Source organism: Esox lucius, chromosome 12, assembly GCF_011004845.1.
Source record: "Esox lucius isolate fEsoLuc1 chromosome 12, fEsoLuc1.pri, whole genome shotgun sequence".
In the NCBI taxonomy this organism is placed as follows: Eukaryota; Metazoa; Chordata; class Actinopteri; order Esociformes; family Esocidae; genus Esox; species Esox lucius.
Window position 1 is genome coordinate 26,683,430 of NC_047580.1, and position 16,346 is coordinate 26,699,775.

The 16,346-nt window shown below is 45.9% G+C and overlaps 1 protein-coding gene across 2 annotated transcripts in view; it reads right to left on the reverse strand.

The window, feature by feature from the left end:
- The window catches only part of magi3a (membrane associated guanylate kinase, WW and PDZ domain containing 3a), a 129,407-nt gene that overhangs the window by 33,294 nt on the left and 79,767 nt on the right, over positions 1-16,346 (reverse strand). For both annotated transcript variants that reach the window (XM_010901601.4, XM_010901603.3), the window contains exons 4-8: positions 12,555-12,674; positions 5,977-6,189; positions 2,355-2,532; positions 1,402-1,481; positions 517-574 (exon numbers count right to left, since the gene is read on the reverse strand). In XM_010901601.4, coding sequence (XP_010899903.1) covers positions 517-574; positions 1,402-1,481; positions 2,355-2,532; positions 5,977-6,189; positions 12,555-12,674 — 649 coding nt within the window. The remainder of the gene's footprint in view (positions 1-516; positions 575-1,401; positions 1,482-2,354; positions 2,533-5,976; positions 6,190-12,554; positions 12,675-16,346) is intronic.

Consider the following 16,346-nt stretch of genomic DNA (forward strand, 5'->3'; position numbering starts at 1 on the left):
TATTGCTTGCAAATATTCAGTTCCAGGTCAGGTTTACATAGACGATTACAGTAACACATTTGTATTGTTCACATTCACAACACCATCTACATGTCTATTTCATTCCCTTTTCACAAATAAGCGGTTACACGCTTGCAAAATAACTATATACAACTCTGCAATTCTTCCTTCATGCGAATCAGGTTTGTTTAAACTCCCTAGTAGAGTTCAGCACCTCAAACAACCACACAAAGTTCAGTGCATGTTAAACATTTGGGCTACTGCAGAAAAAGGAATTGGCTATTTAGCATGTTTCTCTGCTGGTTACTCCAGAGTCGGGCAGCATCAAGTCAAGCAAAAACACAATAGAAATCTGCTACGTCTGCTAAATCACCATCTATATTCTACAGAATGTACTGTGCCCATGTGTCATATAAACTGAACAACGACTAGACAATCCCACATTTACCAGGCTAGAACTCCAACATTATCACAGCTAAGAGGGGTGCATTCAGAAAACAGGACTGGGATACTCACTCCACGTAATAGGTTCCATACTGAGGGTCGTCGATCTTCTCCCAGCCGTATGGAAGCTCTACAAGAGACAAACAGGAAATAGGAAACGGAGGATGCAAATCGGCGTGCTGCTAATGCGCCGGAACAATTGGTAAAGGCCGCACACGCAATGGCGCATTGTCGTTTGAATAACAGCTTACGGCATGGAGCTGGGGATAGAGAGGCCGTTCATACAAATAGACATATATGAAAATAAATACACTACTGAGAGCGCTGGTTGAATTGTCACCAGGTGTTTGGGACTTAACAAGCTCTTTGGAGTTGTTAAGGCCATGGTGTTTCATAATGGCTTGTCTTCTCCCAGCGGTGTGAGGAGAATCTAGAGTGGCTGCTGCCCTGTGACAAACACAAGCAAGGGGAGAGAGTGCTTCACGCAAGAGGGGACAGTGGAATTGCCTTTTTTGGAGATACAGCACTGATGAGCTCTCTGCAGATCTCCCAGAAGCCATTAGGGGACAGGGGGCAGGATGGGTAGCGTAGTGTGACACCGCATCACAGGGGCCCGCTGGGCCCTGCTTAGCAAGCTGGCTATGTGTGACTGTGTGTGTGCGCCTGTGTGTGTTAATGTTTTACTAACTTGGTGGGGACCAAAAACTAAACGAGACAAGTCTGTTTTAGGCTAAAGGTTTATGTCCAGTTGCACACCTTAACCATTCTGCCAATGTTACAATTAAGAGTTAGAGTCAGCATTAGGTTTAGAAAATAGGGTTTCAAAATGGATACAATTTGGGGGTTTCCAGAATAAATTAAATATTATTATTATTACATAAATGTGTCTATCCTGTGTGTGGGTGTGTGAGAGTGTGTGTGTGCGTGTGTTTGTGTGCGTGTGAGAGTAATTCCTACCTCCATCCTCACACTTCTCTGGGGGCTTGGCCTTCTTGGCCAGCCTGGGGTCCAGCCAGGTGGTGGTTTTGGTGTTGTGACTGTGGATACAGAGGAAACAATTAACAAGCAACACCACCAAGCCTGGAAACAAATATCCCCTCAACCATTCTGCTAATGCCTCGAAAAACAAATGAAAGCAAAGGGCCCTTTAAAAACACAAAACCTAGAAAGTAATTCATTTTGGAATCAAGTGTCTCTTTACTTTGAAATTTGAACAACAGGAGCACGTTCCTCAGAGGGAAAGGATGGAGGGAAGAAAGATGAGGTGGAGGTTTTCAGAGAGAGCACAAAGCAGTGGCAGACAGGACCTTGGAGGGGAAAAAGGAGGCAAGGCTGGAGGGGATGAGAGGGGAGAGCAGAGAGCACAGAGAGCAGGCCCCTGGGAGAGTACCATTTGCCCTATTGTTTCTGCCGTTTCTCTGGCTCACAGAATGAGCTATTGATTTTAACCAGGCTTCAGAACCTGGCTCTGACTGGAGTACGCTATGTGTAGTGAGACATACAAACACACATACTGGTAAACAATGGGGTGGGAAAGGGGGTGAGGGGGAGACAGGGAGAGGGAGAAAGGGGGAGACAGGGAGAGGGAGAAAGGGGGAGACAGGGAGAGGCAGTGTGCTCCAAGCAAAGCACCACTAACATCAAACACAGGAACGCAACCCAGCAGTATTCTACACACCAGGTAGATTACAAATTATTTCAGAAAATCCTGTTCCATATTAACAACATTAATGCAAAATGTGTTGTGCACGTCTCTAGTCATTGCTACTCTACATCTGACCCCCAATGTCTGGGGGGGAAAACGGAAAACAAACAGAAAGACCTCCAAACCAGCTGTCTCTGCTCAACACCATTGCCCCATGCCCGCTCCGCACCATCGCTAAACAGACTGACAGCAAGACGGTACTCACTCTATGAAGTAGACCATGCCAGTCTCCGTGTAGGCCATCTCCCAGGTCTTGGGCAGGGGTTCCTGGCTCTCGTCGTGAGCTAAGGAGCTCCAGGTCCTGAAGTCCATGGCTCCGCTGCTGGACTGGTTGTAGCTGGGCACTGACTTTCTCCACTCGTGTCCAGCCTGGTCCTTGTGCTCTGTGGCCATGGGAGCGGAGGGACAGGGACAGGGGGACAGGGGGAGGGACAGGGCGGGTGAGCATGTGGAGGCAGCATGGTGAGACCTCTGCATTTCTCCCTGCTGCTGCCTCTGCCGCTGCTGTGTGGGTGCCCTGTACAGACCGACTGGCTGTGGACGGTTACACAGCACAGGAGAGGTGGAGGGGAGAGGGGGAGGAGAGAGAGACAGAGAGAGATACAGAGAGAGATAAACAGAGAGAGAGAGAGATACAGAGAGAGAGAGAGAGAGAGAGAGAGAGAGAGAGAGAGAGAGAGAGAGAGAGAGAGAGAGAGAGAGAGAGAGAGAGAGAGAGAGAGCGCGAGAGAGAGAAATACAGCGAGAGAGAGAGGTAGCGAGAGAAGAGACAGCGAGACGGAAGTGCAGCAAGTTGTGCCAAAGGATTTGCATGTCAGCAGTGATGTTCTGGAGAGCGGCTCGCGGGCAGCTAGGGCAGAGCTGACCAACACTACGCTCCAGACCTAGCCAGCCTCCAGCTCAGATCCCAGACCCTATTAGCGTCACCCTGCCCCGCTCGGCCAGGGTGTCAGCGTCTATTCCAGTGTGTGTGTGTGTGGGTTGTGCGAGTTCTCGTTTAGGTTCGTATTTGCATGCCTCTGACCTAGCTTGGTGCTATATTCAGACCTGGCAGTTCTCAAACTGAATGGAGGTAGAAAAAAAACAAACATATATATTTAAAAAGATGAATGTGAGGACTTACTGTCAGTGATGTGCAAGCCAAGTGCTTTTATTTACATGTAAAGAGAAGGAGCTCGTTTTAGATGAGACATGGAGGACTCCTTTGTAATGTCAACAGGAACTCGCAAAAATCTATAGCAGACCAACAGTCACACACCTGCACTGAGGTGAATAATAGGAACCTTTCTGTAGTGTCTGTGTGCGCGTGTGTGCATGTGTGCATACCATACAGTGATGAGTATGCATTCTCAATATGAATTTTTTTACAATTTAGTCATTTAGTACACACTCCTATCCAGAGGAATTTTCAGCGTACATACAATTGTTTGTTGTTGTACGGGCACCCGTTTCAAGTTGAAACCAACCCTGCCAGCCTGCATCATCCACAAGCCTGCTCCATCACCATCATCATCCACAAGCCTGCTCCATCATCATCATCATCTACAAGCCTGCTCCATCATCATCATCATCTACAAGCCTGCTCCATCATCATCATCATCTACAAGCCTGCTCCATCATCATCATCATCATCATCATCTACAAGCCTGCTCCATCATCATCATCATCTACAAGCCTGCTCCATCATCATCATCATCATCTACAAGCCTGCTCCATCATCATCATCATCATCTACAAGCCTGCTCCATCATCATCATCTACAAGCCTGCTCCATCAACGTCGTCTACAAGCCTGTTCCATCATCATCATCATCATCTACAAGCCTGCTCCACCACCATCATCATCATCATCATCATCATCATCTACAAGCCTGCTCCAAACTTATCATCGCCATCTACAAGCCTGCTCCATTGTTATCTACAAGCCTGCTCTGTCATCAACAAGCCTGCTCCATCAGCTACAAGCCAATTCCATAACTTACAAGCCTGCTCCATCATCATCTACAAGCTTGCTCCATCGTTTACCAGACTGCTCCATCGTTAACAGGTTTCTGAATATGGTTTGAAGTTTGTACAATAAACGCAGCTACTGAAACTATAACCTATGATATTCTCCCTGCTAATGTAATGGTGAACCAATTTGAGAAAAGCATGAATTATACTGCACAACTACATAGTGTTGAGTGTTAATGACAACTGCTAATTTGACTAAAAGCTAAACGTTTTCTAATCTTCCCACACATACATCATATTGTTCTACGTGCCCCAGGCCATAGAGATCAAAACCGTGTGCAGGGTAACACAAAATGCTGGCACACAGCCATGCAACGATGGCTCTCTACAGGTAGAGTGCTTGGCCTGTATAACTCTTCCTAGAAGCGTACTTCACTTCCTTTCCCCTGACAGCTCAGGGCCTTTGGTTCTCAGTTTATAGAGCATGGCTTTGCAATGCCAGGGCTGTGGATGCATGACTGGAAGTCACTTTGGATAGAAATGTGAGCTAACTTCCATGCTATAGTCTCAGGCTCGGATAGCATCTCTCGTAGACTGTAACAAATAAAATGGATAGTGGGAACCTGAACCTAGCTCAGTCTACCTGTAATGAGACACTGTATGAATACGGGTCCATGCTCTAGGGTCTCCAACTAAGCAGACTTGTGTTTTAGCCCAGCCCTCTGGGCTTGCCAGAGGCCCCTCTGATACACACATCTGCCTTAAAACCACTGAGGCATGTTATTGAGGCACAGAGGACTGCCTAGAAGGCGGGATACACAGGATAGCCATGGACAAACTGACCGTCGGGCAGATGGGACGGCTACACTATCCCCTCTCTCTGTTGCTGGCACTGTTCACACTGGGAGAGGGCCCGTCGGACTGGGAGAGCCAAAACGAGGACACAGGGCTATGGTCAGGACCTAGGCATGGCGTTTCAAAACTAAACAGCGGACAGCTGGACTGTAGGACCAGAGAGGAGCAGAGGCCAGCTGGAAAGACCCAAACCCAGAGGAGAGGACAGTCTCCCAGGGGAGCACGGAGAACAAATGGCACCGGGCCAGATATTGCTCCAATCTCAATGTATGGTATACATTATGTTTCAATAGTAATAGAAAGGTTATTGTTACTTACATCATTTTGGTTGTATTCCATGTTATTTGTATAGTATACATTCCACAAGTTCCCATTTTCTCACTCTCTTATATTATTATTTTCTTTAATGTTAATTTATGGGATAGGATCCATGACTAGGCATTTCACTGACAGTCTGACCTGTTGTTAATGAAGCATGTGATAATAAACATGTCATTTGGGCACTTGTGGTTATGTTTCCAGGTCACTTGAGGACAATCTCCTTGAAGGAGACAGAAATCCCTGTTTAGGGTTGGTCCTTCTCTGAGATTTAAAAGTGATGATTTTATGGGACAGATAATCCCAGGCTGTCCTGTTTTTGCTACATTCTTAATGTGTATTGTGTTGCATTTCTATTTATGTGGTATTCTATGTTTTTATTTTTATATCTCTTGGCTGTGACGCATGTTTCGGAAAATATAGACTCCACAGAGAGGGTGATTCTCTCTGTGGAAAATAAGTACAAATTCCCCAAAAAGTGTGAATAGTACAAGGAAATAGTGTTACGGTGAAACTAGAAGTTCTCTCTCTCACATTTCGGTCAGCTTGCTCAGCTTGTTGTTGAGCTAAAATAAACGGCTTTCCAACTGAGTGAAAGGGAGTGAGTGAGTGAAAGGGAATGAAGATTTGAAGTGATGCTCCCAGAGGCCCAGTATTGTGGGAGACAATGGGAACAGAGTGGTCAAAGGACAGGCCCCTGACCTGTGAGTCCATTGACCATTGGTGACCGCTCTCTCTCCTCCTCATCCTCCTCCTCGGGAGCGGCGCTGTCCTTCCGGTCCATTTTGCTGACGGAGGTGGTGCGTTTCCTCTGCACCTCCGTGTCAAACTCCTCATCAAACAGCACCTGGTCTACCAGGTCAGGCTGCACAGGGCTGGGCTCGGCCGGGGGCTTGGGTGTCCCGTAGTAGTTACCTGGTAGGGTGGCAATACACACACACACACACACACACACAGTGACATCAATCAGCGACTGCCATGGGGAGATCCTCAGCATGTTGACGCTGAATAAGATAATGGAGTCTTCCCAGTGACAAAGACCCAGACCACAGCTCTACTCTTCTCTCCCCCTCCATGCCTCCCATAATACTGTCGTATTTACTGCGGCGCTTAGCTGGACTACGTTACCCAGAGCCCTGTGGCGGTAGCCTTTATCCCAGACACACTGGAGAGGGGCGGGGCTCAGCCTGACTCTGTTGGCAGTGTTTTATTGTCCTGTTTCGTGCTCTGTTGCGCCTAGGGCCAAAACAGCGCAAATCCCTCAGTGAGGAAAAGTACATTCTTTTACTCCCTCTCCACTCTATTTCCCTGGCTCTCTCTCTCTCTCTCTCTCTCCCTCTCGCACACTCGTTCGGTTGGAAAGCTGACCCAATTTCTCCATTTATTTCCCCACTCCTCACAGCTAACCAGACAGAATAATAAAGAGAGAGGAAGGAGGGAGAGGAAACAGCCACTAAGAAGAGTATGCATATTGATGAATGTCTCTTTCCTCTGCTCTCTGGGAAGCCAGTCCTCTAGTGAATCTGACCGTGCACTAGACTGCCAGACCAATCCATGGCGTTTCTCCTCTGAGGGTAGTGGATGTAGCTTTACAGGCTATAGGTACCGTAGAGGGCTACTATAAGTACCGTAGGGGGCTACTATAGGTACCGTAGGGGGCTACTATAGGTACCGTAGGGGGCTACTACGTGTGGAGAAACATCTCTCAATGCTCCCACAGGCCTTTCAGCTGAGCTGACAGCTATAGAAGTCAGTTAACAGTTCTGAGAAACGGTCTCATCTTTAGGGACTAAATGGATAAAAAAAAAACTACACCTAGTTTAATGTTTAATTAACGCACCAAAGCCTTTGTTATGAAATACTCCCAGTTGTTTTATTTAGAATGTGAAAAAATTATACCTTGTACTGAGTTCCCAAGGAATGACAGAAAATGGCAGAATGGAGTTTGTGAAGTAGAACTCAGAAAACATCTCAACTACATACTATATGGTATTTAGCTGTACTTAAGTAGAATTAATGCCTCAATTAAAACATTTGTATAGATTAAGGGCTTTGGAAATCAAGATGTGTTCCTAAATTAGGCTATTCAGGCACTGCCAGTAAAATAATACTCTTTTTAACCATTTCTCTATATCTGACTATGTGTGACAGAGTAGGAAGATTCCTTCACTCTCTGAGAACAGAACAGGGAGGAGTCATTTTCCCATTCATCCAGTTTGACTAACAGAAAGGACAGTTATCATAAGATACCTAGGTGGCCAATGACACGGCCAAGAAATAGCAACCACATATTCCTTGACGATGTTGCTATCCTCAAGGTCTTCATCAGACCTCATCACTAAATATGTAGGCAAGCACAAATTACATGACTCGTATTTAATGCACACGAAATGTCTGAACAGTTGAGAAGTGCCATCCTCTAGGGGACTTCAAGAGATGTATCTCCTCTCTTCAGAAACCGGCCCGTACCGTACCTACACGCACTCGCACAGCCACAGCATCCGTGCTGGAGCTCACCTCCCTCCCTCAGTCTCCACCTCCCTCTAACCTCTCACACTCCCTCATACTGGTCACTGGATGTTCAACATGGCATATCATGGCAAAGAACTATCTGAGGATCTGAAAAAAATAATTGTTGCTCTAAATAAAGATGGCCTAGCCCATAAGAAGATTGCCACGACCCTGAAACTGAGCTGCAGCACGGTGGCCAAGACCATACAGTGGTTTAAAAGGACAGGTTACACTCTGAACAGACCTCACCATGGTCAACCAAAGAAGTTGAGTGCACGTGCTCAGCGTCATATTCAGAGGTTGTCTTTGGGAAATAGACGTAGGAGAGCTGCCAGCATTGCTGTAGAGGCTGAAGGGGTGGGGGGTCAGCCTGTCAGTGCTCAGACCATATGCCGCACACTGCATCAAATTGGTCTGCATGGCTGTAATCCCAGAAGGAAGCCTCTTCTAAAGAAGATGCACAAGAAAGCCAGCAAACAATTTGCTGAAGACAAGCAGACTAAGGACATGGATTACTGGAACCATGTCCTGTGGTCTGATGAGACCAAGATACACTTCTTTGGTTCAGATGGTGTCAAGTGTGTGTGGCGGCAACCAGGTGAGGAGTACAAAGACAAGAGTGTCTTGCCTACAGTCAAGCATGGTGGTGGGAGTGTCATGGTCTGGGGCTGCATGAGTGCTTCAGGCACTGGCGAGCAACAGTTCATTGAAGGAAACATGTACTGTGACATACTGAAGCAGAGCATGATCCCCTCCCTTTGGAGACTGGGCCGCAGTGCAGTATTCCAACATGATAACGATCCCAAACACACCTCCAAGACAACCAAGAGAGTTAATGTTGGTGAGATGTGTTAACAAAGGCAGGTACCAGGCAGGGGAGTGGAGATGTAGAGAAACACACACAGCGTCAGACTGTGTGAACATAATATAATAACAGACAGGCTGGCTGGGCGCCCATACAACTGGTCCGGGGGCATTCTAATGTGGGAAAGAAACAAGCATGCAGCCCTTTGTTTCACAGTATTCCTTCGAAAAAATCCTCCTTAATAAAACCTTATTGAAACAAACATGTGATGGCGTCTGCATGGCATGCAAGAGTGAGAGATTACTTTTCAACCTGGTGACTATATCTTATCCACGCCTTGGCAATCTGGGTCTGGACTGAGGACTGAAATTGCGGCGTGGAGATGGAGAAGTCACGCCATCTGGATAAAGTCGGCAACAGCTGCCAGCCAATGCATCTCATCCTGTTCCCAACCCATTAGAGCCTCAGTAGGAAGCGAGTAAAGGCACAAGCCTACAGAACGGGGAAGGCAATGCCAAACAGGTCTGAGCTCTCTCTCCTTCTGTGCTGCGAAGACGCCTCTCTGTGGTGAAAGCCCGGCCGCAACACGCCAAGACACAGCCACGTTGTGCATCCCTCATCGTTCTGTGATGGGGGGGGCGCGGGTGTGCAGGGAAGCCCTGGTGCAGAGGTTTAGCATGCCCCCTCAGTCTTATCATTGCCGCCTCAGTCTCCCTACTCCAACACACTCGTTCTCCACCGCTCTCTTCGTCTCTCCCTCGCCCGGTTACTCCCTCCCCTGCCACTTCAGACAGCCAGCCAAGTCCGTGCCCACAGACGCTCATTTGTCACGGAGGAAGAACCCCGGCACTCTCTCCTGGGTAGGACTCACTGGCCCGGCAGAATAGCCAGCCTCCACAGGCGTCCCGGCAGAGTGCCTGGGGCGGCCAGACAGACAGGGCCCGTCTTGTCCTCCAGAGCAAACAGCCTCCTCCTTCCCACTGCTGGCACAGGGCTGGCAGACAGCTGGCTGTCTGTTTGGCATGGATGCCCACAACTCCACGGCCACCCTGGTCACCTCAGCATTCCTTAGCTGTCAGTGTGAAAACACGGCGAGAGGAAGTCTCCGCTTTGACTACGGCAACCCCGAACAGAGGCGCCAGAGCTACAGGCCACAGCTACAGTCTCTAAACAGGCACTTTCAAGACGCCACTTAAGCCAGTGCAATCACAATATGTATATTAGAAAACGACCACGTGTCGGGATGAAGAGAGACATTTTAAACTGATTGAGTCCCTATTCTTTCATCCATTATGCGTTTGCATTTTCAGATCACAGTTTATTGGTCACGTGAACAAATGAGCAGATGTTATGGCAGGTGCTGCTGAATGCTTGGGTGACAAGCTTTAACAGGGCAGGAGAAAGGCCCACAGTTAAACAACAGGAATCCAACTACTCTACAGTGAATTCTGCAGCTCTCATATTTCATAGCGTTAAAGCATTTCTTAATCCTCCTCTGTGGGATTCTCCTCAGCCAGGGTCCTGCCAGTGCGGCACTTCCCCCTTTCCTCCCTCCCCAGTCCTGTTTGAGCTGGCTCATTGCCATCACCCTAGCTGGTCTTATCTACAGTAATACTCAGCTCTATTGCTTTATAGGAGCTCTTCAAAGCCCTATTAGATCTGCCCTATAATCTGCTGCTCTGGGCTTCTCTACAATACAGCATCGCTAGCGTGACTCCTCCATCAGAACTCCGCAGAGACACACCGACTGTTTCCACAAACAAACCCGTTATTTTGTATATTGGCATATTTTCTTTATCGATTTTTGTTTTCTTCGATAATTGCTTTCTTTGTAGCAAATTCTCGCGGCGTCTTTCAGTAATTCATGATTAATGTTGTCTAGTCTGGCCTGTGTCCGGTTCTCATGCTGAGTGGTAGAGAGTTATCAGGGAATAAGGTCATGACCTTTGGTGTGTACTCAGGCCAACAGTCATGGCAACAAGTGAAACCAGCCCTCTGTTAGCCTTCTGAGAAAGGGAACAGGGAAATATTTTGGGGTACTTTTTTTTCCTTTCACAGGGTAGTCAGCTACACCAGGGAATTTGGACCTAGGGGCCACCCCCCCAAATGGGTACTAAAGCTTCCTAGGGAAGCTATACATATTATGTGTATATATATATATATATTTATTTTTTTTCTAAGGGGGTGTCATAAGTAATTGCACTTATTATACATTATTACTATTACAATTATGTATTACATAAAGGGCCCGGTTAGCAATCTTCACTCAGAAATTTCATGAACATTTGCACCAAATTTGTAGAAGTTGACAAAAATACAGCAACACCAAGCCACATTAAAACCAACTCTCCTCTTATAGCACATTCTCTATACACACTAAGTTCTGGTTGACCATCTTACAGAAACTTTAAAAACTACTTTCTAATCTTCTTCTGATCTTTCCAAAAAATAAAAAATAAATATTGTCCCTCTGTTAATAGAATTGAAATGAACTTAATGTCAGCATCCAATATTACTGCCGATATATTATGGACATTTTCTGACAATTCTAGAAAATGCCCCAATAATGCTAACGCACAAAACTGGATCACACAATGGAACGTTGTTGTCAGTTAACCGTTACTAGCAAGCCAGCTAAGCATCCATTGCCGAAGTTCAGGGATCTAACAAAGTATGGGGTGGAAAAAAAGTCTGGGAACCCGGGAGCTACTCCTGCACCTGCAGAGAAAGACGTGGTACAGACAAGAAAGACCTGTGTTGCCGCAGCAACAGGGGTAGCCCAGGTGGGGGTTGACAAGGGTACGGTATATTAAAGAGGAGCAGAACCCCCCCTGGGGGGGGGGAGAGACTAGGGAAAACATGAAAGAGCAACAGGCTTGAGAGACAGCAGGCAGCAGAGCCGGAGGGGGTGGAGTCAGCCTGAACACTGGGTCAGATGAGAACACGGCAGAGCGGACTAATGTCCCATCATACCAAAAGGCTACACAGTCACAGGGGAGCCTAGACCACACTAAAACACACACACACTTGTGTTATAGAAGAGAGAGTGAATAATGACCTAGGCTAAGACAGTTAAAAAGGAAAACAATACATCATTCCACTGACCTCCACTCCGCATTGTGCTCACAACCGAAAACACTGACCACTATTACTGACTGACTCACAGGTTGCCACTGGATGATACCCACTCCTGTGTCAACTAAATCTCATTCATAAGAGCTGAGAGAGAGACAGGGGTAGGGGAGAGACCAGGTGTGTGTGTGCGAGAGAGATGGTATGTGTGTGCGCGCGAGATGGTGTGTGTGTGTGCCTTTTTGTCTACCGGTGCAGAGTCTGGATATGAATGATATGGATGGTCCAATAACACAAGGTTTTGGGCTCACCAGAAATGGGTTGGCTGGGCAAGGTGGGTGTCAAGGTCAGAACAGGCAGGGTAGTGAATTTCTTCTAGCGGGTACTCGATATTTACAATGATACCAGCCATGTTGTGTTTCTCCAAGTTGAGGATAAGGCCTAACTCTGCACAGTAAACCATCAACCCTATGTATTCAAATATGTTTGAAATCATGAAGTCAATGTTGAAAATGTACACACACACACAAACGCCCACACAGTAGTAAAATGCCAACCAACAATGAATAAATAATTCTGATTCATGAAGCTAAAAAGAATAATGTCCCTCCCCTCTCAATCTCCCCTGCCCTCCCCATACTGTCCACACTCTGTCCCCGAGGTCCAATGTCTCTAACCCAGACCCCCACACCCATGTTCTCTTCCCCAGTCCCCAAGGTCCATTGTCTCTAACCCAGACCCCCACACCCATGTTCTCTTCCCCAGTCCCCAAGGTCCATTGTCTCTAACTCAGACGCCCACACCCATGTTCTCTTCCCCAGTCCCCGAGGTCCAATGTCTCTAACCCAGACCCCCAAACCTATCGTCTCTACCCTGGAGGGCCCAGACCCACCGTCATAGGTTCCGCTCTCCAGCAGCAGGCCACTCTCCTCCAGCACACGGAACTCCCCAACACTGATGAAATTATAGTCCACTCCGGGAACCTCCCCCTCTCTGGGCTGTCGTGTGGTACCTGCCAAAGATGACATCACAAAAACAGTCATGACGCAAATTCAACTATGGAGACTCAAAACAACAGCGGACAGAGTTTTGAATCAAGCACGCAGGCATGTAAATTGCATCCATGCATCCTAAGGGGCACATATCAGTACCATGCATGGATTAAATGAAAACATTAGGCTTTACTGGAGAACCAAAATAGTATTCTATGTGGGCAAATTTATGCCAATAGCCAAGTACCACTTGTAGGTATGGTAATAGTTGAAGTAAAAATAAATAAATATTGGAAGTAAATGGCAATGCAACAATGTCCACTCTTCACTGGAGATGACCCCCTCCCTTGGTCAAAAGAGAAAAGGAGCAGGGTTCCACAAAAAAAAAAGATACCTTTGAGAAGATCAGACCATTGACCTGAGTACTGGTTTCATCTGAATGATGGTTGGTTGGGCCACTTAATGCCAGAGTTGGCTGAACAAACCCGAGGGCCTTTACAGACAGCCTTCAAGGCCACTGTGAGGGATGGATATAGAAATGGATGAATGGAATGGCTCATCTTAAGTTTGGTTGAAAAATAACTCTTAAATATATACATATTTCCTGATATTCCAAACACGCCAGCTGGAGAATTCCATAATCAGGTGGAAATATGCATGAAATTCAGAATTCTCCAACCAGGAATACCAGGGAATTTATTGGAAGTATTTTTGCAACCCTACTCCTAGACCTCAATTTCTTCCTCTCTCCTTAGTTAAAATCCATAGGCTGAGGTCAGAGGGCATGGACCGATGCAATTCAGTACACTTACATTCTATGCTTTAGTTTGAGCCAGAGTTAGATTATTTACTAAAGTATATTATCCCCACATTAAATCTTGTTGGTTTCACATATCCTAAGAAACCCAAGCCAAAGTAAAAAAAAAAAAGAAAAGAAATTCAAACCATGTGTGGGAAAACAACCTTATTCTCCTCAGTCCTTCCTATCCTATGCCTGCCAGAAAAACATGCCCCTTGGGATGAATAATGTTTATTGAATGTAATTAAATTGAAGTCCTTGTTAAAGTGGGATTGAGATGAAAAACTGATCACTCTCTCCGACAGCCTGTCATGAGGTGAAACATAGTAGAATAGACAGAATATTGTCTGAAGGAGTGCCTTTTTATGGAGTTCCTCATAAGGGATCTTTTTGTTTTTTTGCTACAACAAACAAACACAATTCTCGCCATCTCCATCATTATTCTCAATTCTTCAACCTAAATTGCCTGAACTCCTTGTTTTCGATTGATCTGCCAGTATGAACTAAGGGCTACGGTCATTAAAATATAATCCTGTGTTAACAAGCTGTACTGCAACAGACTGCAACGCGCTGGTCCACTTCACATGTGAATGTCCTGATCCGCGCTACAATAAAAACATGGAAAAAGAATGGAAATATTTTAAGCATCAGGATACTCGACTCTGATGTAATTGGCAGTGTCCCTCCAGTGAAACACAATGTGACCCAAACACTGATGGACTCTGTTAATCTCCTATCTGCCTCCATCTCCCTCCCTGTTAAAACTACCGCCCATCTGCCTCCATCTCCCTCCCTGTTAAAACTACCGCCCATCTGCCTCCATCTCACTCCCTGTTAAAACTACCGCCCATCTGCCTCCATCTCACTCCCTGTTAAAACTACCGCCCATCTGCCTCCATCTCACTCCCTGTTAAAACTACCGCCCATCTGCCTCCATCTCACTCCCTGTTAAAACTACCGCCCATCTGCCTCCATCTCACTCCCTGTTAAAACTACCACCCATCTGCCTCCATCTCACTCCCTGTTAAAACTACCGCCCATCTGCCTCCATCTCCCTCCCTGTTAAAACTACCGCCCATCTGCCTCCATCTCCCTCCCTGTTAAAACTACCGCCCATCTGCCTCCATCTCACTCCATCTCACTCCCTGTTAAAACTACCACCCATCTGCCTCCATCTCCCTCTCTGTTAAAACTAATCGCCTTTCTGTCTGCCTCGCTCCTTTTGTAAATACTACCTGCAGTCTGCCTGCCTCTATCCGTCCCTCCATTAATACTACTTCCTGGCCTGAACGCCTCCCTCCCTTTCCCTCCCTTACTTCTCGGTGAGTGCCCTATCCAACATCAGAAATGATTTAAACTTCGTTATAAAGAAGACAATTGTATTATATCTGAGACTGGAATCAGAGGACGCCAGAGGTGCAACAATGGGACCATCACGAGAACCCTTGGAGACATAAACATGCGGAAAACACAATAGTATAAATATAATTTGGTCTTAGAAAACTGATTTCAGAACAGGTGTCATTCACTGTTCCCACAATGCAGTATACCGAGATGAAGGCCGTCCTATGATTGTTATTTGGCTGGATATTTGTAATGTGGACTGAACTGGTCCTAAAGGGGCAAATTGAGGATTCAGTTTCTTTTATGAGGTAGAGGAGAATCAAAGACAGGTCTTTGGAGCTGTGATCAGGGTAAATAATATCTCTGTTATCTTATTCAGTCAGTCCAAGTCAGAGGAATGTACGATGTGAAAAGTCTTGGAGGGAAATTGGCTGCCAACTGAATTTCACTCGGTCCAAAATCGGTTCTAGGAAACACTTCAATTGACTTTCATCCGTTGTTTTCACTGTGTAATCGTTCTAAAATAGTTCACCTTTGAAGAAATGAAAGTATTGAACCAAAACAACACTGAACAGCTGCACTGAAACAAAAACAAAAGTAATGGGGTTGTTTGGGGTGGAGGCACGGATACACAGGAACTGGGACTTTTCTACATTAGGAAGTGTAGATTGATGAATAAAATCACAGATTGATGAATACACACAGACACACACGCCCAGATGCGATTGTCACAGAAAAAAAAATAAACTTAGTGTAGCAGTTTACACAATGAAGCGTCACTGTGGTAAAACATTGCCAGCTGCTTAAGCTTCTTAGAGGAAAAAAAAAAACTGCTGAAACTTGAACACGCACCACTGCAAAGCTAGTCACACAGAGATCGGGTATGTCTGTTTCCCAGGTGAACAGGACTACATGGGCTCTTATCAAAAGGAGAATAGCACTGGATGTCTGAAGATGCGCCCAGGATTATTATATATATATATTTTTTTATCACATTAAAGAAAATTATAAACATTGATGCAACAAGCATGACAGTTAGATAGTTATGTAATACAGTACAATACTCTGGATTTCTACAAAATAGACAGCGGGAATAACTCCTGACAATAGCTGTTTAGAATAGGATGTGTTATTCTGTGTTTTCCGATATGGTCATATTCAGAACAGCAGCCAAGGCCTCTTCATAGTAAACTCTGGGGTTAAACAGCACCTCAGCTCTTGCTTTTCAAACCACTCTTGCATTTCAATGAGGAATCTACTCTCTTGGCAGTTCACTTAAACAAATGTATAGGCCGAAGTCCTCGTTTACATTGCTATGTTTGGAGAGGAACCAAGATATTTTCCCCAACATTCACTCAATGTACTTCAGGGTAAATGCAAACCATAGGACAAAGCATCAGAAGACCAGGGATGTAACCAACTACATTAAAGGCAGAGGTTTGCATTTAGCTAAAATAGAACACGCTGTACAGAAACATCATCACTAACCACTGCCCAAGTGATTGGTTGAATTGGCTGAAAGTGACAATGTGTGAAATCACTGTTAACA